Below are 27,261 nucleotides of genomic sequence, written 5' to 3' on the forward strand. Positions count from 1 at the left end.
AAGATGGAGATGATAATAGAATATATCTCATAAGGTTGAGGTGAGGATTTAATGAGCACGTATAGAACTTAGTGCCTAGCAGATAGTAAGCATCATGGAAGTGTTATCTACCATTATTTTTTTGTCCTCTTTCAATATTGTATCAAGAAATGAAATTAGTAGGTAAGTAGTGCTGCTGCGGAAAATGAACTAAATTGTGGCAATTTAGTTCACAGAACAAATTGTAATATTAAAAGAGTAAAACAATATTAAATTCATTAATTAGTCTGAAATGCAAAAACAGGAAAAGTATAAATATTGGAGGAAAAAGTAAAAGTATTAGAGGGAAGTAAGTAGCTTGAATTTTCCTAGATACTCAATAATAATGAAATATGACATCTTGTTCCTGCTCAAAATCATTTCTCTACCAGACACTGTCCATATAGTTTATCTAACATTTGGCTCTAAAACTTCTCTATTCATTGGGAACCACCTACTCTCTTAAATTCTAGGACCCCTGCCTATTTAAACTCTAAGTGGCCTCCTTGGCACAACAGGAGGCAGCATATGAATATCAAACTATCAACTCTCCTCAGGACACACACAAGAATATCCTTTAAAAGACTTTCTTTCTGATCAGGATGACAGAAATGATTGGTCCATCCTTATTTATTTATAATATCTATTTTTTCAGATTTTATTTAGTTATTTGACACAGAGAGACAGTGAGAGAAGGAACAGAAGCAGGGGAGTGGAAGAAGGAGACACAGGCGTCCCACAGAGCAGGGAACCCAATTCCAGGGTCCTAAGATCAATCATGAACTGAGCCAAAGACAGATGCTTAATGATTGAGCCACCCAGGAGCCCCTGTAGATCCTTATTTAGACCCTACCTTACTCAGTAAGTGATTTAAAGATTTTCACATATATGAAAAATAAGCTTGCTTTCTTTCATTGGATTTTAATATTATACATAATTTGAACCAAAAAGAACCTGAGGTCAAGTGTTACCTTCTAATAAGGCCCTGAGTAGGTAAATTAATAAAAACAGACTATGAGATACTCTTGTCTATTGTTCATGGTAACACAAAATTCAATCTTGGGAGAACTGAAAAATGTTAGGAGCTGAATATCTGTGTCTCCCCAGCATTCATATACTGAAACCCTACCCCTCCTCCTTGTGATGTTGTTATAAAGTGGGGCCTTTGGGAGGTAATTAGGATTAGATGAAGTCATGAAAATGGAGCCCTCATGAATGGCATTAGTGTCTTTAACAAGTCATGAGAGAGCTTGATTTTCCTCTCTACTCTGCCATTTGAGGATACAGTGAGAAGTGGACAGACTATAACCCTGAAGAGAGTCTCAGGAGAACCTAACCATGCTGGATCTGGTCTTGACTTCCAACATCCAGATCTGTGAGAAATAAAGTTCTGCTACTTGTAAGTCACACAGTCTATAGCATTGTTGTTATATCAACCTAAACTAACAAAAGCAGGTGAGATCCCACAAAATTATATATCATCTGTCCTTTGGCCCAGTGATTTCATTTCTAAGTCTATTTCCAAAATACAAAATGGCAAATGCACAAGGTTGCACAAGGCTATTTTCACTCTGACATTACTTTTAAGTACAAAAGTCAGGGAAACAACCTGAATGCCCATCAGCAGACTACTACTTAAAAAATCTGTGGTATAGCCACACAGCAAGGTACTATTCAACTACAAAAAAAAAGATTAGGAATTATCTCCACACACTGGTATGGTATAATCTCTAGAATATATTAAGCGAAAAGGGGTGTATGTGAAAATATGGTTGTTGTTTTTTAAAGACTTCTTTGAGAGAGAGTGCATGCAAGTGGAAGAAGTGGCAGAAGGAAAGAATGAATCTTGAAGCAGACTCCCTGTTGAACTTGACGGGGGGGACTGATCCCAGGACCCTGAGACCATGACCGGAGCGAAAACCAAGAGTGGCCACTAAACTGACTGAGCCATCCACTGAGCTTTTTTGTAAGGAAATGGAGAAAGGGGTGGGGGGAGGGTACTTATATTTTCAGTGAAACCAACATCTAATAAAAATGATTACCTATAGAGGAATACAAATGAACGGAGTGAAAGAGATGGAAATGCATACAAAATTCTGTGAATGCATCATCTCATATAGTTCAATTTCAGGGTCGAGTACCTTTTCATATAATTAGAAAATAAAATTACACCAAAAAAGATATCCCTAATTATTTAAACATTAATTAAAGTAAGCTAAATTTGCATTAATCAATCATGCTTTTTTTTAAAGATTTTATTTATTTATTTGACACACAGAGAGAGATCACAAGTAGGCAGAGAGGCAGGCAGAGAGAGAGGAGGAAGCAGGCTTCCTGCTGAGCAGAGAGCCCGATGCAGGGCTCCATCCCAGGACCCTGAGATCATGACCTGAGCCGAAGGCAGCGGCTTAACCCACTGAGCCACCCAGGCGCCCCAATCAATCATGCTTTAATCAAATAAAAATACTACTTCATTTGACTCTAAAAACAGTTTTCCTTTTTGTAAGTAAACTCCAGGCCCACACGGGACTTGAACTCATGACTCTGAGATGGAGAATCGCATGCCCTACTGACTGAGCCAGCCAGGCAACCTAAAAGTGCTTCTTTTAATATTTATCCTTGTGAAATATATCCTTTTTTAAAAATATTTTATTTATTTACTTGACAGAGAGAGATATCACAAGTAGGCGGAGAGACAAGCAGAGAGAGAGGAGGAAGCAGGTTCCTCACTGAGCAGAAAGCCCGATGCAGGGCTCAATCCCAGGACCCTGGGATCATAACCTGAGCCGAAGGCAGAGGCTTTAACCCACTGAGTCACCCAGGTGCCCCTTGTGAAATATATTCTAAGGACAAAAGAGAACCACAAGGACTCTTAATTGCATTCATTGGTCTTATCTATACCTTTCCTGTTATTTTGAAGCTATTAAGTATGTTTAAGATAAATCAAACAGGTGATTATGCTAATGTTGATAGAAGCCAAGATTTTCAGGCTAAGAAAAAAAAACATTAAAATCCAAGAATTTAAGTTGAATCCCTTTTCCTTTAAAATAAAAAAGGAAGCATTTAAAGCACCACTAGCAAAACACTTGGATCTCTCAATACCACTTCCCAGCAAAAAAGCGCCGGGACCCTTGCAGGAATGGGTAATTCTAGATCTGAGGAAGAAAATGTGAAAGCCAAAACACAGCAATGTTTGAATTTGATATCTGAACTGTGGTTACATAAGAGAATGAATACCCTTATTTTTAGGATATACGTGCTTAAGTATTAAGGGATAAAAGGACATAGTGTATGGAAACTACTTTTGAATGGTTAAAAAAAGTAAGAGAGGGGCGCCTGGGTGGCTCAGTGGGTTAAAGCCTCTGCCTTCGGATGGGGTCATGATCCCAAAGTCCTGGGATCGAGCCCCGCATTGGCTCTCTGCTGCAGTGGAGAGCCTGCTTCCTCCTCTCTCTCTGCCTGCCTCTCTGCCTAGTTGTGATTTCTCGGTCAAAAAAAAAAAAAAAAAAAGTAAGAGAAAGGGATGCCTGGGTGGCTCAACCTGTTTAAGCAGCTACCTTTGGTTCAGGTCATGATCTTAAAGTCCTGGACTGGAGTCCTGCATCGGGCTCCCTGCTCAGCGGGGAGACTGCTTCTCCCTCTGCCTGCCGCTCCTCCTGCTTGTGCTTTCTCTCTGATTAAAAAAAAAGTAATAATTTTAAAAAAGGGTTAGGGGCACCTGGGTGACTCAGTTGGTTAAGCAACTGCCTTTGGCTCAGGTCATGATCCTGGAGTCCCGAGATCGAGTCCCACATCGGGCTCCCTGCTCAGCAGGGAGTCTGCTTCTCCCTCTGATCTCTCCCCTCTCATTATCTCTCTCTCTCTCAGATAAATAAAATCTTAAAAAAACCCCCAAATAAATGAAAGTGAACCAGAATAGTTTTTTAAAAAATAAGAATTTTAAAAAATAAGAATTTTAAAAAAGGTTAACCCTTAAAAAAATGTTGAAACTAAGGTGGCAAAATGTTAAAAAAAATTGGTGAACTTTGGAAAAGGTATTTCAGAGTTCTTTCATTCTTACAACTTCTCTGTAAGTTTGACATTATTCTGATTCATGTCAAAATTTAATTTTTTTCAAGATTTTCTTAGAGAGTGAGAGAGCACAAGCAGGGGAGTGGCAGAGGGAGAGGGAGAATCAGACTCCCCACTGCAGGTAGCACAGTGTGGGACTTGATCCCAGGACCTTAGGATCATGGCCTGAACTGAAGGTTAGCTGCTTAACCAGTTGAGTCACCCAGGTGTGCCCTCAAAATAATTTTAGTAGAATTTTTAAAAAGCGAGTAAATTTTCAATGGAACTTAATGGAGGTACCCACCAGACTAAGATGGGGGCTATTAATTGAAACACACATATTGAAACAAATACATAAAAAATCATGACTTCATGATACTTGATCACCTTTAGAGGTTTTTAGGGCATCAATTCATTATCCAAAGATGAAGAGAAAGAACCAAACATCTTCCCCAGCTTTTCCTGTATAGACCTTATTTCAGGGTAACCAAATAAGTGATAAAAGGAAATGTTTTCCTTTATAGAATTCCAGCTAATGCAGAAAAAAAAAATGGCAGTTAGAAAATCACTGCTTTGGGGCACCTGGGTGGCTCAGTTGGTTGAGTGTCTGACTTTTGGTTTCGACTCAGGTCACAATCTCAAGGTCCTGGGATCAAACCCCGCACTGGGCTCCACACTCAGTGTGGAGTCGGCTTGAGATTCTTTCTCTCTCTCTCTAAAACAAATAAATGAATCTTTAAAAAAATCATTATTTTGCAACTCAATATAATAATGGATCCAGCAGTAGTCATTAATAGCTACTAAAACCATCAAATATGAGTTTAATAGGAATAATGCAGCAATCAGGTTGACAAGATCTAAATGCAAACCATGATTAATGCTAGCATCATTAAAAGTGGGGAACCAGACATAATGTACCCCAGATTCAATGCAATAGGAAGAATACACAGCATCCAATACACTTGACAAAAAAAGAAGAAAAAAAAAAAAAGGAAAGAAAAAGAAAAAAAGGACCCGAGTTTAATCAAGACTCTACAGCCAACTATCAGAAAATTTGAAGAATAGGACAATAAGCTAAACAATACCACAAAAACCAAGTAGCCAAATCTAGAACATGGGACAATCTACCAGACAAATGTTCTCATTTGTTCATAAGTAAATGACATGAAAAAGGAGAGGGATGCAGTGACTGGTGGAGACTGAAATGGACTCAGAAACCTAACAGTCAAATGCTAGGTAAAACTTTTTGCAGATCCTGCCTCAACCAACTAACAATAATGACAAAAAATTAGGACAATCAGGGACATCTGAATATAGATTGTGTACTAAGTAATATAGTATTAGAATTTTTAAGTGAAATTATTATCAATGTGGCTTATAGAATGAAAAATTTAAGTGTCGTTATCATTTAGCGATATAGTCTCAATTATTTACCAGTCATATTATTTTGCATGTCTGGGAGTCTCTCTAAAAATATTCCAGAAAAAAAAAAGGAGGATGAATAGATGAAGAATTAGCAAAACTAATTGCTAAAAGGTTAATTTTTGAAGTTGGGTGATGGGTACACGAGTACGTTACTATTAAAAATGAAGGGGGATAAAAGCCTGGAAAACATAACAAAACCCACTTGAGTTATTCTGATACTATCTTATCACAGAACTGAATTTTATGCCTAACCTTTAGACTCATTGGAATAGCTTTTTGCTTTCCACTATGAGTCTATTGTACAACCCAGTAAAACAGTAAACACTGTTTCCAAATTAAAGTTAAAACTTTCACCCTCGGGGCACTTGGGTGGCTCAATGGGTTAAAGCCTCTGCCTTCAGCCCAGGTCATGATCCCGGGGTCCTGGGATAGAGCCCCTCATTGGGCTCTCTGCTCAGCGGGGAGCCTGCTTCCTCCTCTCTCTCTCTCTGCCTGCCTCTCTGCCTACCTGTGATCTCTGTCAAATAAATAAAGTCTTTAAAAAAAACAAAAAACAAAAAACTTTCACCCTCATTACTGCACTGGCCCCAGACAAAGAACCATCAACTAATTTTATGAAAGAACACAAAAGGCACAGTTACAGCTCTGCCAGGACAGCACTCCTCTTATTCTCTCTCCTGGCGGGGGGAATAATTAGGTGTATTTTTTTTTGCCTCAAGCAAATTGCAGAATATGGTTTGCTACTCCTTTGCACCTTGCATCACATCTTACACATGCTAAGATCTTAACAACTCTCTGCTGAGATTTTACAACAATTTCTGAGTAACATGAGAGCTATCCATCCATGTCTTAGAAATCACAAGAAGAACTTCAAACGTATCCACTCAGGCAAGAAATCTTAACTTCAGTATTTTAACCAGTACTCTTAAAATGGATATTTGCATACTTTGCCATCTATAATATACTTCAGCATGTATCTATTAAATTTCTACTTAAACTCTAGGAGTTGCCCTGTTAAAAATGCAGTTGAGGGATGGTTAACTGGTATTATGATCAGGAAACCCATATTCAAGGCAGATAAAAACACTTCTGTTATCCATAGTTTGATCAGCATCCAATGTTTTGCTCAGTATATTAAATATCAGGGACATTATTGGGGAATAGTGGCTCACAGACTAACATAAAATCAAAAAGTTGCTCTTATAGGTGAAATTAGAGTTTCAAGATATACGGATTTTCTTTTTTTTTTTTTTTTAAGATTTTATTTATTTATTTGACAGAGATCACAAGTAGATAGAGAGGCAGGCAGAGAGAGAGAGAGAGAGAGAGAGAGGGAGGGAAGCAGGCTCCCTGCCGAGCAGAGAGCCCGATGTGGGACTCGATCCCAGGACCCTGAGATCATGACCTGAGCCGAAGGCAGCGGCTTAACCCACTGAGCCACCCAGGCGCCCCTCAAGATATACGGATTTTCTAAATTTATTTCCAATCCTTGCATGGAGAGGTTATCTGAATCCATGCTGGCCTATAGTTCACAACTTCCACAAAGATGGCTCCTGGGGATTAATTCCTCGTTTACACCCTTTCCTTTAGGACTACCGGTTGTCTGATACTGGGCAGAAACATAAGCGAATCCTCTGGAATGCTGCCTTGTCTGCCTCAAGTAAACTCCTTTTACAAGGCAAGTTAAAGAATCTAAAAGGACAGAAAGCTGGGACTGCACTGAAATTACCAACTGAAGTCTTTCGCACTGGCTTTGTTGAAGAATGTTTCTTTAATGAGTGTCTGAACATGTGTCAGAGTTTAGCCTAACACGTTTCATTATCACCTGGTAATAAGGATGTAAAAGACTGGTTTTCCCATACCTACTTCAGTACTTGTGACTACTACCTATCTACCAAAAAGGATCTAAGAGTTGAAAATGACAAAGTTAGCTTGGGTCAGTTCGTAACATTATGTATGTTCATAACATACAAAGGCATGTTTCTCAAATTTATTTTAAACATTTCACATTAAATGAAATTTAACCATAGTCATTATAGAGCATCACCACAATAGTATACACAAAGAACTTTTAAAATAAAAGACAAAAGAATACAACCTTCAACAAGTTAAATGCCACTTTACCATGTAAACAAAAATAAAACCCTGATGCTAAAAAGATACATATTCAGAGGTAAAATACATTTACAAAACACTTAAACATTAACATAATCCACTAGATCACATTCTTTGCAAGAGAGTACAAATATTAGTACTCTACATCTACAAAATTTCAGAATCCTGTTAAAATCAAAACCATCTCTGGTTTATGATACAGCACAATTCATAAGGCAAAAATAGAGGCATTATCATCCAGTTCTTTAATTTCACTTGTATTTTAAGGCAAACTTGGAACTTTTTGCTTAGTATTTTAAAATAAACGGGACTTACATAGGATAACTTGACAAAATTAACAATAAATTATCTCTAGTTAAATATGCATAATATAAAAGACATATGGAAAACAATTTTTCTCTCTACAGAGATGTAAACTGGATTTTTATTGACTCTATATTCACACCAATAAGAAAACTTGTAAACCTATAGTATTTAAAACTTACTATATTTTGCACTCTTTTCCAATGTGTATCAACACTGAATCAATATACTGTAAATGAAAATCCAATATGTATCCAGCCACAGAATAAATGTATTTAATTAAATCATGTCTAATTAAAGTGCTGTTTTACAAAGAAAAAAAAGGTTAAGAAGTAGAACTGGATGTTAACTTGACATGTGACATCTTATAATTTCTTAGCTTTCAGACTACAGAGGTTATAGAGGTTATCACAAGTTTATTGAACTTTTAAGCAGTATATTTATTGTAGAATCTGATTTTCCTGAAAATGAGCACTTAGGTGACAATACCAGAAATCCAACACCAAAACTGAAAACAAACAAAGTATTACATGTACATATATTTCCTTCAATGTTAGCCAGAGCCTTGATAACATAGTATTTAATTTTTTAAAGTTTCTATAATTTTATTTTTCTAATAGAAAATGTATTAACCAATTCCAGGAAGTTTGGAGTTCTATAAATAGTAAGTTTACTATGATTCTTTTTCATGTCAGTAAAACCTAATTGGACAGTAAAGGACACAAATGTCTACACATATTAGGTCTCTAATCACTTTTGATGATATTGGCTACAAGGAATTAAATTCACACTTTACCATAATAGTTATTTGGGTACAGAGCTCCCTCACCATACTTTACTCTTTGAATGAAAAGATTTGTATCTTATTTATATTTCTAGCCCTGACAGGATCTGGCACAATATCATGTACACAAAGTAGACCCTCCATAATTTGTCAAGCTCTCAAAATAATTTTTCAAAACCTAATGCCATTTTCCTGTCATTAAATACCATGTCCTATAGTTTAATATTCATTCATATTTGAAACAATGTTAGCAATAACCTATGGAACTTACATAAACATCCTTTGGGCTACATTAAAAATCACCTAACTTCTATTACTATATTTAACAAACATTAAATAGCCAAACATTCCTACCAGATTAAGTCTTCATAATTATGGAAGGCAAGCATCTTCCAAGTGATGAGATTAATTTCTATTTCCACTGTCACCTTTTTTCCAAAATATTTCTGGACAATCTTAAATAGCTTTCTCCCCTTTGCCTGAGTATATAAATTATTTTTAGTATCTTTAACGGTGGGAATTTATAATCAAATGTTTTGATGTTTTTTAACATAAGAAACGTGACTTTAAATACACAATTTGTCAGAAAATATTCATGATGAAAATATTCATGATGAAACTTCTCTGTATGAGAAGGTCTGTTGTAAAGTTATCAGTTGTCAGGTTACAATACCTCTGGCTGTTACGAATAGTACCGTAGGTTTAGTGAACCCAAAATTAGTATTCCTAAGGTTTGGGGTTTGATTTCTTTTTACAGGTTTTTGTAATTTATTTGCTGGTATATGGTTCCTACTATTGCCCAAGATGTTTCACATATAGTCTTTAGCAGGATAAAGTTTAGGTTTTTCCAAAACAATGATCAGTGTATGCCTTTGGTCTAATTTGCCAAGTGATTATATGTTTTGTAACAATTTGATAGTGGGATAATGATAAATGAGTAAAACATTGTTAAAATGTATAGTATAGATCTGTTTACAATTAAAATAGATTTTTACAGTCTTTCAAATTCCTTTATCTTTGGGGGAGAGAAGATTAAAAATAGTATGAATAGAATGCATTAACAATTTGACATAAACAAAAAAAAACTGAGTTGAAGACTTAAAATTAAGCATGTAATGAAATCTATTTTAAATTGCTTTCCTTTAAACTAATAAGAACAGATACTACACTTGATCTTAGTCAAAAGGCCGAGAAGTGATTAAATTGCTTTACTTTAAATAAAGTCTAGGCCAATCACAATAGTGCACCTTGTTTCTATTCAATAGATTTATTCAAATCAATTAAAAAGTTATTGCTATATATCATTATGTTATTCAAACAAGCAACATAGAAAATACTCAGCCTGTCAATGTTATTAGTAGTTCCTGTTGAGTTCTTAATAGGAAGAGACTAAAAATCACTTGCAAGGTTTTATAATCTGTGCAAATATTCATAAAGCATACTACTTACATGATTAAATATGACTTTATATAGTTTTGTACTATATAATTAAATCTACACTGGCAGTTTATGGAAGAACAAGAAAAACTGCAAATTGCCAGGTTATACATAGTAACAAAGATGCTAAATGAACAAACCTATGTTTTATAATTACAAATGGCTTCTTAACAACAGCTTGGAATATTATGGCACTTAAGAATGCAGTATGAATTTTTTCTTAGGAAACAAATACACACTGGTTTTGCGGAGACTATAGAGATAATAAGCAGGTTTAAGAAAAAAATCAAAGAAAAGAAAATTAAACAACTACAGTACCAAAAATTATAAGTACCGATATCCTAATAAAATGCAAAGTAATATATTCAAGACTAACAGATATTTTCTAAAACTTGCTAAAACAAAATGAGCTGACCACTTATTTTAAATAAGCAGTCACTGGCTATAGCAAACAGTCTTGCTTGTTTCTTTAGTCAAAGTAGAACCAAATTTAGAACGATTACTCAAGTAAACATTGAGTTCCAGTTTTCCTCAGTAACTTTAAAATATCCAATTACCTAAGAAGTATACAAAGTAATACATAACTGCCTAGTGCTTTATATTTAATGCATATATTTGTCTTTAAAAAGGACATATATCTAGCACTAGAAGAAGATAAAAAATGCATCTTTTTTTAAATCACTACTCAGGAACCATGAAAAGTATAACATGGGCCATTTAGGTGATTTTTGGATGTTAACATTAGCATAATCACTAACATTTTTAATAAGCACAAATGAACCATGCCAGTAAAAATGAAAAAATACTATTAAAACATGTCATGCATATCTCATACTGAACATCCAAAAGAACATTATTATAGCCTTGTTACAGATCCTACAGTTAGCACCATTTTTATATCTGAACACTGTGAAAAAGCAACTAAGGGTCTTAAAAAACTAAAATTATTGTAAGGATATGTAGAAAAATCAGTATTACTAAGGGTGGTACTAAACATTTGTCAAATATTTACATCAACACTGGGAAGCCACTGTACTATGAAAAAAGTAAAACTGAAACTGATATGCTTAACTTTCTATCCATGCTTAGCATAGCACAGGTAAGTAACTAAATTCATCCAGCATTAACCTGCCCTATAAAAAAGGCATAAACAGGAAATATCTGGCTTTTTATTATAAGCCTCCAAAAATGATGACAGTAAAAGCATTTGTTTTGCAAACCTATTACATCTCCAGCCCTAAAGCCATTTAGTAGGAAGAATATCCAGGTGACTCACTATGGTATATAATTTACAATCCTTAAAAGTACCCCCCTCAAAAAAGCAGCCCTTTATTTGTTTAAAATGTGAAGCATATGAATTTATATCCAAGAGACAGTATCAGCATTCTGTCTAGTCTTTCAATACACTCCCACATCTAAGCATCTCTCATCTTAGTAAATCATGGTGCATATATTAAGAAAGGAGAGCTAATTCTTTTTAAAGCAGCAAGATTTTCTCCACATGTACACTTATGAACATAAAACTACTCTATGCCAGTATTAGGGAAAAAAGTGCACAATTAAATTGGCGAGATCTTTCCTTTTTTTTTTTTTTGATTATTGATTCACTGTATAATCAAGAGCAACCAAAGCTACTTGTCAATTCGAAGTACCCAACAGAACTTTGAGTCTTCATGCCATTTGAAGTTAAAAAGAAAGTAACGTAGCTTTTGGATTTCCAAAAATGGGGCATCCTTTCATGCGGCACAAGGCTCATCACCACACGATTCCCACCAGTCCACACTTGTCAAAGTGCAGTTAATCCGAAGTTGCAGCGACAGTATATCATGCCAGCTGAATCCAGCCACGTATCTGAGATAGGGTCATATTTCTGCACGGTATTCAAATAGGAAGACCCTGAATGACCACCAACTACATAAAGGTAGTTATCAACTACTGCAGCACCAACCCCTAGGAAAAGTGGGTAAAAATAGGAAAAAACATGTTAACCAAGAAGTTGACTTCTCCCTAAAAATAAATTTGTATTTTAATGTTTTCTTAAAATACATTTCAATAATCTACTGTTAATTACACAAGGAACATCGCCATACGTACTTACTGGGGAAAAAAATCCCCTAACATGAAAGCAAGAGTCAAAGTCTTCCTTCATCTCTCCTTCCCAATCCCACTCTCCCTCTCCTCTACCACGGAAAAATACAAAGAATGTAGTATATGTCTTTCCGTATGCTTACTTTTGTTTATATTTACATATTTTCAACAAATCATTCATCTTTATCAGGTTTTTAAATATGTTGAAAATATCTGAAACATATCTTGAACATACAACTTATGCTTTTAAAAATTGTACTGTATATACTGTTATACATGGTTCTAAAGAGAACAAGACTACCCAATGTTTTTTTCACATTCTTGTTATTTTACGACTTTCCCTCTTATGCAAGAAATATCCCTAAAACATTTCCATCAACTTAAAACCTTCCCCTTAAAATAATGTGCTATGAGTTTGGGTTCAAAGGTAATTTCTATTCCTCAAAGATGTTCTTGTTTTTCTCTGGGAGCCCTAAAATCCAACTTTTCCTGTATCTCCAAACACCCTCCGAATGCGAGAGTATTTGAAAGGTAAACTATAGACTCATGTACAACAACAACAACAAAAGAACAATCCAGATTCTGTGTGAGTGTGTAACATATAAAAAGATGACATTTGCTATATGGACAGAAAAGCTTCTGTAAGATACATTCTATTCCCACCATTTCTAAAAATGTATTCTCCCAACTTTAAGAAAATGATAATATGCACACTGGCATATTAAAATCACAGTATAGAAATCTGTGTAGTTTTGTCAAATCAGTTGTCTCTCAAGCGTAGCACAATAAGGTTTTTTGTTTTGTTTTGCTGGACAAGTAATATTCTTACTATTATATTCCAAGGTACTACTACTCTAAGAATATCACTATAAGAAATATCATCCTCTATGTTTAGATATTATTTAGTTATTATTACCTGTTCTGGGTTCTTTCATTGGTCTACATACAGTCCATTGATTCTGATGAGGGTCATATCTTTCAATGCTTGACAAATGTGAGACACCATTATGTCCACCCACCACAAAAATAAAGCCTAGCATGACACCCACACCAAAGTGAATCCTTTTATCTGCCATAGATGCAACCATCTCCCAGGAGTCCTTACTTGGGTCATAACGCTCCACACTGCAAATATTCACAAAAGAAAGAATTAATTTGCATATTCCTTGTGCCATTTCTTCCTACCAAAGCAAAACTAAAACCTACCATAGTTTTAGAAGTTCCAACAGACAGTTATAAAACAAGAGTAGTTTGTTCCAGATGTTTACATTTTGCTGATAAAACTGCAATGATAAAAGCTTACCTTGTGAACTGGGAGCAAAAATACCCATATGCTATTCCATTATATCATACACGCAGCAGGGTATATTAAGTGCCTAACGCTTCTGAAATCAGGAAACCTGGGTTCAAGTACTAATGCTGTATACTTAGAGTTGAATGAACCCTAGCCCTAACACTATAGGTATGTGTAATCCTAGATAAGCCCCTTCTGCTCACCTGAAAAAATGGAGATAACTTAACCTCAAAGGATTCATGTAAGAATGAAGTCAAATGAATATGCATGTTCTGAAAGAACTCTGAAAATCACAAATTAAATATAAATGTTTTCCAAGGACAGTAAGGATCTTCTACATAGCTAAGGAAAAGGGAAGATGAAAAAAAGGAAAGGAAAGGAAATTTTTTTATCTTATAGAAGTTGTGGTGGTTTACTGTAAAGCAAACACTGCAGATTACATAACACAAACTGGCCAATCATAATAATCTCAGAGTGATTTAGGAGAATTCAGGGGTTTAAGTCAAGTCTGCATTCCAGAGAACACCTGGCATTTCCAAGCTGCATTATGGATATCCAAAGCAGATCAGAATTTCCAAAAAAGTTTCCCTAGAAAATCCGAGAGGGCCTTTACATCTCTATTTTGACATGAGTGGGCACAAAGGCAGGCTTGCTGAGCTTGTTCTGGTCCTAACCTAACTTCTCAAAAAAGCCTGAAGCAGTTGAGAGTCAGTAGCATAATTCTGGAGTTCAGAGCAGAGACTCGACTGTAAACTGGACTAGAATATAGACAAAACTATAAATATTTCTGAAAGGACACTGGGATAAAAGACATTAGAGCCAAATTACTGGACCAGAAGAGTTGGTAAACTTTAGCAAGAACTTAAACTTCGAAAGCATTATCTCCCAAAAGAAATACTCAATTTTTATCTTATAAATTTCTGCTAGCACATTTTCAAAGAATAAAAATGCACGGCTCTGCCCTAAATACTTTTCCTTCAACTAAGGGAGCAATAAAAAGGAGGAATACTTTAGCTTACAGAGAAATAAAAATTCATAGATGAAATGCTATTGTGCTTTTGCCTTCTCACTTAACAAATCACAATATACTCTTCCATTAAATGTTCACAATCAATAAAAGACACATCACTCTAGTTACTATTAGACAAAATCTTTGGAACAGCAATTTCCAACAAAGGCTCAGAATTATGATTAATTTTCCATATAAGCAAGTCACTTTATGCTTTTATTTTTCTCATATGTTTTTCTCCTTTATTCAGAAAATGCTACAAAATGCAGAAACCTCAAATTCAGACTCCAGGAGAACTTAGGTACACAATGATACATGCATGATTATAGAGTAAGAATCCAAAAAGGAGTATTTAAATATGGCTTTATGTTTATGATGCATAATATATAAGCATATAGGAATTACATTTTTCACTTTTTAGTCTGCTAAGCAATGCAGTAACAGACCATTTATAAACACACACACACCCATATTTATATACATTCGCCACCCAAAATCTAAAAGTTGTCTAACTTCATTTTATAATCAGATTTCTTAATTTTAAAATCTAATCCAATTATATTAAATGAATGAATTTAAAATTTTAAGAGGAATCTTTTAGCTTTGTATTAAATCCTCATATAAAACAATTATAATTACACTCATAGAGCAGATTAAATTTCAAATGCCTAACAATATTACTTTAAAAATTAAGAAGGGAAGTTCATTCACACGTACCAGTTGTGTAAGAATTATTGTTAATGAGACTTTAAAAATCTACAAGCATATACAACTTCATTAAGTTAAATACCTGTTCATGTGGGCAGGACCATACCCACCAATGGCATATATCATTCCATCCAACACGGCTGCAGCAAAACAGCTTCTTGTTGTAGTCATTGGTGCCACAGGTTGCCATTTTCTTATTTTAGGAATATATTTCTCTACAGATTGTAAATAAGATTGTCCATCATAACCACCTAAAGCATAAAGTTCTCCTGCAAGTACTACCACTCCAAGGGTACTTCGACTTTCATTCATTCTCTCAAGAGAAGTCCAGGTATTTGTATCAGGATTCCAGCATTCTACTGAATTTTCATGTTTTCTGATAGTGATGCCAGGACGCACGTTAGTTTCAATACCACCTATAACATATACTTTTTGGTCTAAAACACATATTCCAAATTCATAGCGAGGAATGTTTAGGGGTGCCAAACCAATCCAAGAGTCATTCTGAGGAAAGTACATCTCCACACTAAAGAATAAGCAGAAAAAATTAAATTTTAAAAATCAAAATGGCCCCAAACAAAAACGTTTAATCTCCTTAGTAATCAGTGACATACCAATTAAAACCACAAAAAGCCATAACATACTTTCCAGATCGGTAAAAATTTAAAGTCAGATGGTAACAGCTGTTGGCAAGAATATGAGCAAGAAATGCATACTCTGTTGGTGGGAGCGTAAACTGGTACAAACTAGGCTGGAAAACAAGTTTACATTATCTGGTAAAACTGAAGATACACAAATGTTCTGATTCGTCAATTTCGTTCATGTGTATCTACACTACTGAATGCCCGTTATAGTCAGTTTTGCACCAGGACATACATACAGAAATGTTTATAGCAGCACAGCACAATCACCCATCAAAAGGAGAATGGATTAATAAGATGGGGTATGTCACCCTAAACTGAGCAATTCCATTCCTAGATATGTATCCAAAAGAAATGCACATGAGTTTATGCATGACTCACAGCAGCATTATTTGTAACAGTCAAAAACTGGAAAGAGTTCAAAGGTTCATCAACTATAAAATAAATGAATAAAATGTGGCATATCAGAGAATACAGCAATGAAAATAAATTACAGCTACATGTAACAGGAATGAATCTTTTTCCTTTAACAGAAATGAATCTTACACCTATAATGCCAAGGGAAAGAAGCCCAAATCAAAAGAATACATTCTGGGGGCACCTGGGTGGCTCAGCGGGTTAAAGCCTCTGCCTTTGGCTCAGGTCATGATCGCAGCATCCTGGGATCGAGCCCCGCATCGGGCTCTCTGCTCAGTGGAGAGCCTGCTTTCCTCTCTCTCTCTCTGCCTGCCTCTCTGCCTACTTATGATCTCTGTCTGTCAAATAAATAAATAAATAAAATCTTGGGGAAAAAAAAAAAGAATACATTCTGTATAGTTTATTTATACCAAGTCCAAAGACATTTCTAATCTCTGGGTTAGAAATGAGGATAGTAGTTACCTTTGGGGAGGGCAGGGAGGGAACTCCAGAGTGGTTTCTGGGTGTTGGTTATGTACTATTTCTTGAACTTGTGTGTTAATATTCACTTTGTGATAATTCACTGACCTGTACACTTGGGATTTGTGCATTCTTCTGTATGTGTATAACACTTTAATTAATTCTTATAATTAACATACTCATTGTAAAAAGAAAGTATTATACCCATATACTATAATACCATATACCAATGAAACTAAATGAACTATTGCTTCATGCAATCTCACAGATGAAATTCATAAACGTATTTATTGTTCCGTAAGAAAACACATCCCTGAAGAATATATGTAGCATTACTGTATTTGTATAAAAATATGTAAAACCTAATGCTATATTGGGGCACATAAATATGTGGCAAAATTACAATGAAAAGCAAAGAATATGCAGAAAATTCAGAATAGTGGTTACTTCTAGGGGAGGAAAGGAGATGCATCAAGGAGGGACACAAGGGAATTTAAAGGTATTGTTTATTTTTTAAGCTGGTTGATAAGTACCTGGATTTTTTCCTTTATACCTTGCATGCAAACTATATATGGTCTCTTGCAAGTATTCATACTTCATTTCAATGTCTCCAAACTCAGTTGTGCAATAACATAAAATATATATTCTCTATCCAGTATGATTAAAGAACATTCATTCATTCAGTAGTTACTGAGTGCCTATATACAGTTTTGTTATACTGCTTGTTTTAAAAATGTGCATTTGTTCTGATGAAAATGATACATCAGGGAATTATTTGACCTTCATGAAAGCAGTCTGAGTGAGGTGGTGGGGACAAATCTTGACTGGAGTGGTTCAAGAGAATAGGAGATGAGGGAAAACAGTGGATATCGACTGTTCCAAGGACTTTACTATAAGGATTAAAACAGATATGAGACAGATATAAGGATAAGCAGAAAAAGACCACGGCCTCCAGGGAAGATTGGTTTAATCTGGGAGCCTAAACCAGAACATGTTTGCACGCTAATGGCAATGATGTAGTATAGTGGGGGAAGGTGATGTTAGAGAGATATGCGATAAATTCAAGAGCAGAGCCCTTGTGCAGAGGAGAGGAAATGGAAGTTAGTAAGTAGAGAAATGGAGGGACTGGTCTCAGATACAAATAACTTGGTGGATTTGGAAATCAGAAGACTTTCACTCTTCTAGACAGAAATGCAGGTAACGTGAGCACCCCATTTGTGGATAGTATCTTAAGTGGGGATAGTCTTCTGGGACTAAGCCCTTAAGCAGTGGGGTCTGAATAACTCTGGATACTGTCAGAATTATTGGACATGCATATAGTGTTGGAGAAATAGAGAACTGATTGGTATGAGGAAAAAACCTCTCAATGATAAGAGTTCAGCTATGATGATGGATTTTCAGAGGTGATTTAGGTAAACCAAGATACAAGATATAAAGGTTTTAGTCCTTATGGTTTTGGAAGGCAAATGGATAATTATTTTTCTTGGAATCTGACCTGTGACTCAGAGCACTGAGGTGAGTGGTGTCATGTGTGGTATGGCTCAAAGTCCATTTAACATTAAATGCATTTGCACAATTATTCAAAATCACTTCGAATGTACTGCCATCCTTATGGCTCCCTATGTGTAAACAGAAATAATACTCAGAGCTTCCTGAGATTCCTTAAGCCACCTACCCAATCCCCACTTCCCTCTTTTGCATATCTCCTTCCTTTTCTAAAGGGAAAAGTGAGGCTATTGGATAGTATCTATCTTATAACTCCTTCTTCCACCTCTCCTCACACCAGCAAACCTATCCTCATATTCTGGTTTGGGGACATAAAGAGTCCCTCTTCCTCACATTTAAAACCTTCTACCTTTGGGGCAGCTGGGTGGCTCAATCGGTTAAGCATTCTGCCTGCGGCTCAAGTCATGATCCCAGGGTCTTGGGATCAAGTCTGACTTCCAGTTTCCTGCTCAGCAAGAAGCCTGCTCCTCCCTCTACCTGCTGTTCCCCCTGCTTGTGCATTCTCTGACAAATAAGTAAATAAAATCTTTAAAAACAAACAAACAAAAAATGCAATGCTTCTACCTTTACTTTTGATACCAACCCCTTCCAATTTCCTCTAAAATCTTGCTGTATCAATGATGATTCCTCTATCCTGTATCTTTACCTTATTCCTTACTGGCATCTGATAATAAACATACTCCTGTCTCTCTCTCTTCAAGAACAAAATAAACAAAAACTTCTCTTCAAGAACAAAATAAACAAAAACTATCATTTTGCCTTACCTCTCACCTCATCTCAGCCAAGATTCTTAGAAGTCTTCAGTTTATTTCCTTATTTTTTATACCCATCTCAATCTGCTATAATATATCCACAGCATTCCTAAAATTCTGCTGAAATTACTTCACCAAAAGTCATTAATGATCTCCAAATAGCCAAGTTCAAGAGCCACTCTTCTATCTTTATCTTTCTGGAACAATCCTTAGCATTTTACATTGTTAATCACACTTCTTCCTTCTTGACACATTTAAATTGCTTTCATGACACTATTCTCTCTTGATTCTCCTACTTCTAACATTGTTCTTACAGCCTTCTTCTTGAATATTAATGTTCCCCATTATGGTTCATAATGAACCAATCTTTTTTTCCTTTCTATATATTCTCCATGGGTAGAAGGAAGGGACATTTAAACCAGTCAAGAGTCCAGAAGACTTCATGGTTTTAAATTTATACCTCCAAATGATATTACATGCCAATAACTTCCAAACATCCAGCTTTTGATCTATTCGTTGAGCTTTTGTAATCATTTCCGGCTAGTGAGTCATCCTTCACTTGGATATTTAATAGGCACTTCAAACTCAGTATGTCCAAAACAGAACACACTACTTTCCCCTTTAAAATGGCTCCTCCTCCTATATTCTCTCTCATGGTATATCAGATTCTTCCTGTATCTAACCAAGAAATCTAACTCATTTTTTATTCTTCCCTCTCACCATCCCCCTATATCCATTCACTAAATCCTGTCCATTTGCTCTCTTAAACCATTTCTTAAATTAATACCCCCTTCTCTATTTTTGCTACTTCCACTCTGGACCTCATAATCTCTGGCCTGTAATTTTTTATTTTTTATTTTTTTTAAAATATTTTATTTATTTGACAGAGAGAAATCACAACTAGGCAGAGAGGCAGGCAGAGAGAGAGGAGGAAGCAGGCTCCCCACAGAGCAGAGAGCCCGACGTGGGGCTCGATCCCAGGACCCTGAGATCATGACCTGAGCCGAAGGCAGAGGCTTTAACCCATTGAGCCACCCAGGCGCCCCAAGGCCTGTAATTTTATAATAGCCTCTTTCCTAATGACTCAGATACTAATTCTGGCCCCTCAATCTTTCTCCATAAGGCAGCCAAGGATGATCTAATATATGAATGTGATCATTTCACTACCCTCCTTAAAATTGTTTTTGGACCCACATAAGAAAAATCCTCTTCATCATGGCACAGGATACCTTCTTTAACTTGGCCCATACTGATAACAGCCTACACCTTCCTGTTTAGATCTTTGAACCTTATTGTATTTTTAATTTGCTTTTTCCTTTTTTTCCCTTAAGATTTTATTTTATGTAATCTCTACACTCAAAGTGGGGCTCAAACTTACAACCCTGAGATCAAGAGTCGCATGATCTGCCAACTGAGCCAGACAGGAGCCCTTGATCTTTGAACTTTATACTCTGGAATACCAAATAGTTTTTAATCTCCTGCACATCCTATACTGTATCATTCCATTGTGTCTTTGTGCACTTCCTGTGACCTTTTGCTTGGGTCTTCCTTAGTCTTCAACACTCAGCTTGGACTTAACAATATCTTCCTTAAATCTCCCAAATGGGATAAATGCCTTTCCTTAATACTCCCATGGTATTATCTTTATCACTGCATTAACACTACATATTATAATTATCTATTTAAATATCTGTCTCCTTAACTAAATTATAAATTTGTTAAAGACCCATTATCCAGCATAGTGTGTCTGATGCATAGGTGTTAAATATTTTTTATAGAGTCAAATTGAATAATTTCTTAGATTGATTCCAATTTTTCCATAGTTATAAATAATACTGCAATAAATGGCTTTGTGGCCATTTATTATAAATATAAAAAACGGCAAATGACATTTACATTTTTTTTTTTCCTGGAGTGCCTGGGTGTTTCAGTCAGTTAAGCATCTGACTGTTGATCTCAGTACAGTCATGATCTCAAAGTCATGAGTTCAAGCCCAGAACTGGGTTCCATTCTGGGTGTGGAGTCTACTTAAAAAAAGTTTTTTTTTCCCTTATAACAGATGTTAGATGAAAGATTACTGGATCTCAACATATGAACAGTTCTTATAACTTTTTAATAATTTATGTATGTTGGGTGCCTGGGTGGCTCAGTTGGTTAAGCAACTGCCTTCAGCTCAGGTCATGATCCTGGAGTCCTGGGATCGAGTCCTGATCTGCTTCTCCCTCTGACCTTCTCCCCTCTCATGCTCTCTCTCTCAAATAAATAAATCTTTAAAAAAATTAAAAAAAAAATAATAATTTATGTATGTTATTTTTAATGCTTGAGACCAAAAGGCAACTGATCAAGAATTTTTACCATGTAAATTCACATTTAGAATTTTTCTCATGACATTTTACTAATAAGCTTTACTTTATGCCAATAATTAGTACCCTTAAAAATAAGAATTAATAATCAATTTTTGTAGTTACCATAACTAATATTCATTCTACCTATAGACCGGTCTCAACGATACTAAGTTTAGACTATGTAATTAGTTTAATTTAGACAATTAAACTAATTGAGACTTTCTAAAAGATACAGATATATCAGTTGAAACTCCTAGAACATCAATACCTTCCTACCATTGGAGGGGGGAAAGCAATCTACTAAATTTTTGAAAATTGCCAGAAAGAAATCATAGTATTAAATAAACTTATCAAACATGGAAGTTTTCATGAAGCATTCCCACTCAAGGGTAAAGCAAAGGTAACATCCAGCTATATTTTCAACATATAAAAGTTACTCGTGTAATGCTGCAAATCAGGGACTGGCAAACTATGGCTAAGGACCAAATTCAGTCCACTAGGGACTTCTGTAAATAAAGTTTTGTTGGAACCCAGTCATCTCATTTTTTTACATATTGTCTATGGCTGCTGTCAAACTACAACGGCAGAGCTGAATACTCATTAAGAGACCATATGGCCAACAAAGTCTAAATTATTTACTATCTGGCTCTATACAGAAAAAATCTGACAACTCCTACTGTAGATTATTAGAAAAGAGAGAACTCTTTACTGTTGTCATTAAAAACTGTTTATACTGAAGAAAATAAATACGTATGTCCATGATTTGTATTCAGTATCCTACTTTTTCCTATTTCTTTGGTGATTCTTCAACTTGATAGTATTCATTCAAACCCACTCCAGTCCCCAGTCTGCCCTCATCAAAGATTCCAAGCTCTCCTTTTTGGTATCTTCTGTTTATAGGTAGCAATAATAAATCTCTACTGAGCTGGTCAAATAATAAACAGTTTCACAAATTAAAAGAAAAAAAGACATAAAATGGTAGAGAAGTAACAAAAATTCATAGTTTGTGCATGGGGGAGCAGGGGGAAGGTTGTTAATAACTGAGAGTGTTGAAAGGAATGGATGACAATGTGATTAAAACAACCAGGTAAGGGGCACCTGAGTGGCTCAGTGGGTTAAACCCTCTGCCTTCAGCTCAGGTCATGATCCTGGAGTCCTGGGATCGAGCCCCACATCAGGCTCCCTGCTCGGAAGCGAGCCTGCTTCCCTTCCTCTCTCTCTGCCTGCCTCTCTGCCTACTTGTGATCTCTATCTGTCAAATAAATAATAAATAAAATCTTAAAAACAAAAACAAAAACAAAAAAAACAACCAGGTAAGCATTTTAGGAAGAATAAAAGAAACAAACAAAAAAAGTAAAGAAAGTAAATAGTAAAATCAAATTAGTTAAGAAATAGAGAAAATTAGCACACTTAAAAAGTATAAAATCTTTTAGCACCACTCCTTTAAGAAAGCCTTCTATTTACCTATCCAAACAGGCAAATAGTCCAGATTTTCCTCCTACGGCACAAAGTACTTTGGGAGCACAGCGAGGTCGTGTCATTAGGACAGTCTGATGAGACAGTCTATGTTCAGGCATAAAGTGGTACTTTAGGGCTTCATTCAAAAGATGTTTACAAGTGCGATCATCACGAATAAGATGATTTGCTTCATATAGTCTAGTGAGAAACTTAACACTCAGCAATGGTAATCTCACACTATTAAGTAGCTGTGCTAAGTATTTCTGACGTTCCTGTACATCGTACTTGATCCAAGACTCAAGTGCATAAAAAACAGTCTCTTCAGTAGCTACATTCAAACAGTCATTGGAAACAATTTCATCCAAATCAGCATGTGTAAGTTCAAAAAACTCTTCAGTCTGGCAAACAGCTTCAAAATTCTGGCATATGTATTTAGTAGCTGCCAAATAAAGGTCATGACAACCGTATGTCTCTGCAAAACGAGAAATTCCGATACAATTACCAGGATCAAGCTGGCTTTCAAGAAATGCACAACATTCCTTCAGGACAAGTTTTATCTGGAGTAGGTTTGCTGCTGGAAGGAGAGATTCAACTGTGTCCTGTGAAATAAAAACAGTTCCTGTGTAGGCATACTCCACAATGGCCTGTAGAGCAGTTTCATCAATGCACTGAAACTCAACCTCACTGTTCTCCTTTTCAGAAAGATTTCCAGTGAACATAGCTTTGAAATATGGACTGATGCTGGCAAGTACCACTTTGTGAGCATGGATTTTAACATCACCGACACGAAGAACGATGTCACAGAGCTCGTGATGTTGACGAAGAAGATTCAAGCCCTGCAGAAGTTGTTCAGAATGCAAGTGGGTTAAGTTAGCAAGCATGTAGGTCGGGGATGTGTGGTCCATCTGCAGAAAAAGAAAAAGCATAAACAGTTACTTCGAAATAATCGTGCCTGTATGATTCCCTTTTCAAATAGTACAAAATAAATGAAACTTGTTGTTTATTGGCCTGTTTTTTTGGTTTTTAAATACTTTACACTAAATACTAGACTGAGACTTCTAGCAATCACATAATTAACAATCATATAATTCAATTCCTATATTACAGATACTAGGAAACAAAGGCCTGAAGGCCCAATGGCCACAAAAGTGATATGCCCCAAACCACAAATGTCTCCTGACAATGGATTTTTGGACTGGAACTCTACCAACTCTTCTGTTTCCCTTCATTAAATTCGAGTCTGAGTTACCACTGAAACAAAATGGAAATGTGAAAAAAATTTTGCCTAAAGGAAAATGAGTTTTGAAACAATGTTAAAATTCTTTGGCTATTTTCTCAATAATAACATCAATGCTTGCCAAAAGATGCTTTACTTGGAAAGAAATTTCATATAAACTCACACACTTTACCCAAAGACTTAGTAATTACTTTAATAAAGGGTGCTGAATTTAACAAAAGTATTACTATCAACAAATTCAATGACAAAAAATTCATGTGAACACAATCTGATGCTCTATAATGAGGGCAGTTAGGCTCACTTACTCATCTAGACATTATCTACTCAACTCTTCAACATAACTTCAGATCATGGCCAACTAATCTTTTTGTCAATTTGTACATCTGAAGATGAAAAAGAATAAAAAGTAGGAGAAAAGAGATGAGAGAAAAAAAGAAGAAAAGGAAGGAACAGGGATTGTGGTAGGCTGAATAATGGCTCCCCCCCAAAAAATGTCTTTAAATCAAAAATCTGCTCTGAGAAAGACAATATCAAGAGAACAAGAGGACAAAACATGCCTTGGGAGAAAATATTTTCAAAAGACACATCTGATAAAGAACTATTATTCAATGGATACAAGGATGTGTGTATATATACATATATATATATAATGGAATGTACTCAGCCATCAAAAAAAAAATGAAATTTTGTCCTTTGCAATGATGTGGATGGAACTAGAGGGTATTACGCTAAGCAAAATAAGTCAGTCAGAGGTTTCATTTGTATGCGAAATTTAAGAAACATCGGTGGGTTGGAGCCTCTGCCTTCAGCTCGGGTTGTGATCTCAGGGTCCTGGGATCGAGTCCCGCGTCGGGCTCTCTGCTCAGCGGAGAGCCTGCTTCCCTCTCTCTCTCTGCCTGCCTCTCTGTCTGCTTGTGATCTCTCTCTGTCAAATAAACAAATAAAATCTTTAAAAAAAAAAAAAGAGATGAACATAGGGGAAGGGAAGGAAAAATAAAAAAAGATGAAAATAGAGGGGCAAACCATAAGAGACGGTGAACTCTAGGAAACAAAATGAGGGTTGTTGAAGGGGAGCTGGTTGAAGGAAAGGGGTAACTGGGTGATGGGGCTCAAGGAGGCCACTTGATGTAATGAGCACTCGGTGTTATATGCAACTGATAAATCACTAAATTCTACCTCTAAAATGAATAATATAGTATATGGTTAACTAAATCGGATTTTTTTAAAAGATTTTATTTATTTATTTGACAGACAGAGAACACAAGTAGGCAGAGAGGCAGGCAGAGAGAGAGGGGAAGGGAAGCAGGCTCCCCACTGAGCAGAGAGCCCGATGTAGGGCTCGATCCCAGGACCCTGGATCATGACCCGAGCCGAAGGCAGAGGCTTTAACCCACTGAGCCACCCAGGTGCCCCCTAAATCAAATTTAAATAAAGAATTTTTTAAAAAAGAACTGTTATTCAGAAAAAATTACTCAAAATTCAACAATATAAAAATGAACAACCTGGGGCACCTGTGTGGCTCAGTCATTAAGCGTCTGCCTTCAGCTCGGGTTGTGATCCCAGGGTCCTGGGATTGAGCCCCATGTTGGGCTCCTTGCTCTACAGGATGCCTGCTTCTCTCTCTCCTACTCCCGTTGCTTGTGTTCCCTCTCTAGCTGTCTCTCTCTGTTAAATAAATCAAATCTTTAAAAAAAAAAAAACTACCTGATTAAATAGGAACCATATAGTGACAGATACTTATATTAAACTAAGTTTTGTATATTCAAGCCTGATTAAAAAACATCTAACCAGAGAAGATAAACAGCTGGCAAGAAGCATAAGAAAAGATATTAGAGAGAACTGCATATTAAAACAAGAATGGGGGGCGCCTGGGTGGCTCAGTTGGTTAATCGGCTGCCTTCGGCTCGGGTCATGACCCCAGCATCCTGGGATCGAGTCCTGCATCCGGCTCCTTGCTCGGCGGGGAGCCTGCTTCTCCCTCTGCCTCTGCTGCCACTCTGCCTGTCTGTGCTCACTCACTCTCTTTCTCTCTCTCTCTCTCTGGCAAATAAATAAATAAAATCTTAAAAAAAAAAACAAACCCAAGAATGAGATTCTACTTCACACCTATTAGAATGGCCAAAATCCATAACACTGTGGATACGAATTCCTGGAGAGAATATGGGGCAAGAGGAACTATCATTATGGCTTGTGGGAATACAAAATGGTACAGCTACTTTAGAAGACACTTCAACGGCTTCTTATAAAACTAAACATACTCTTACCATACAATCCAGCCACTGCCCTCTTTGTTGTTTATTCAAATGAACTGAAAACTTATGTCCACACAAAAACTGTACATGTATGCTAATGGCAGCTTTATTCATAAGTGCTAACACTTGGAAACAACCAGGATGTCCTTCAGTTTGTGAAGGGATAAATTGTGGTACATCAAACAATGGGATATTATTCAGTGCCCAAAGAAATGCTTCCTATCAAGCCATGAAAAAACATAGAGAAAACCTAAATGTATATTGCCAAGTGAAAGAAGCCAATCTGAAAAGGCCCCATACTGCGTAATTCCAATTATATGACATTCTGGAAAGGGCAAAACTATGGAGATGATAAAAAGATCAATGGTTGCTAGAGGTTAGAAAGAAGGGAGGGATGAATAGGTAAAGCACATAGGATTTTTTTAGGGCAGTGAAACTACTCTGTGTGATACTACACTTGTCCAAATCCATGAACGTACAACACCAAGAGTGAACCCTAATGTAAATTATGGACTTTGGGTGATAATGATGTGCCAATGTAGGTAGGTAACAAATGTCCACTTTGGTAGGGATATTGATAATGGGGGATGGTATGCCTGTGCTGGGGCAGGGTATATATGGGAAATCTCTGTACATTTCTCTCAAATCTGCTGTGAATCTAAAACTGCTTTTAAAAGATAGTCTTTAGGGGCGCCTGGGTGGCTCAGTGGGTTAAAGCCTCTGCCTTCGGCTCAGGTCATGATCCCGGATCCCGGGTCCTGAGATTGGGCCCCGCATTGGGCTCTCTGCTCAGCAGGGAGCCTGCTTCCCCCTCTCTCTGCCTGCCTCTCTGCCTACTTGTGATTTCCCTCTCTGTCAAATAAATAAATAAAATCTTTAAAAAAATAAATAAATAAAAGATAGTCTTTAAAGAATAAGTTTAAAAAGATACCTAAGCTACTTTACAAGCTCACATCTCTCCTG

General features: G+C 36.3%; 1 protein-coding gene and 1 pseudogene across 2 annotated transcripts in view; both read right to left on the reverse strand.

The window, feature by feature from the left end:
* Positions 1 to 7,131: 7,131 nt before the first annotated feature.
* KLHL28 (kelch like family member 28) overlaps positions 7,132 to 27,261 on the reverse strand; it is a 40,008-nt gene continuing 19,878 nt past the window's right edge. Inside the window, exons 2-5 of one of the 2 annotated variants that reach the window (XM_046008826.1) lie at positions 22,816 to 23,714; positions 15,314 to 15,757; positions 13,137 to 13,345; positions 7,132 to 12,082 (exon numbers count right to left, since the gene is read on the reverse strand). In XM_046008826.1, the coding sequence (XP_045864782.1) occupies positions 11,919 to 12,082; positions 13,137 to 13,345; positions 15,314 to 15,757; positions 22,816 to 23,714 (1,716 nt within the window). In that variant the 3' untranslated portion in view covers positions 7,132 to 11,918. The remainder of the gene's footprint in view (positions 12,083 to 13,136; positions 13,346 to 15,313; positions 15,758 to 22,815; positions 23,715 to 27,261) is intronic. The other variant, XM_046008825.1, reaches the window with a different exon arrangement.
* LOC123945222 lies at positions 9,780 to 9,894 on the reverse strand (annotated as a pseudogene).

Source organism: Meles meles, chromosome 6 (genome assembly GCF_922984935.1).
Source record: "Meles meles chromosome 6, mMelMel3.1 paternal haplotype, whole genome shotgun sequence".
In the NCBI taxonomy this organism is placed as follows: domain Eukaryota; kingdom Metazoa; phylum Chordata; class Mammalia; order Carnivora; family Mustelidae; genus Meles; species Meles meles.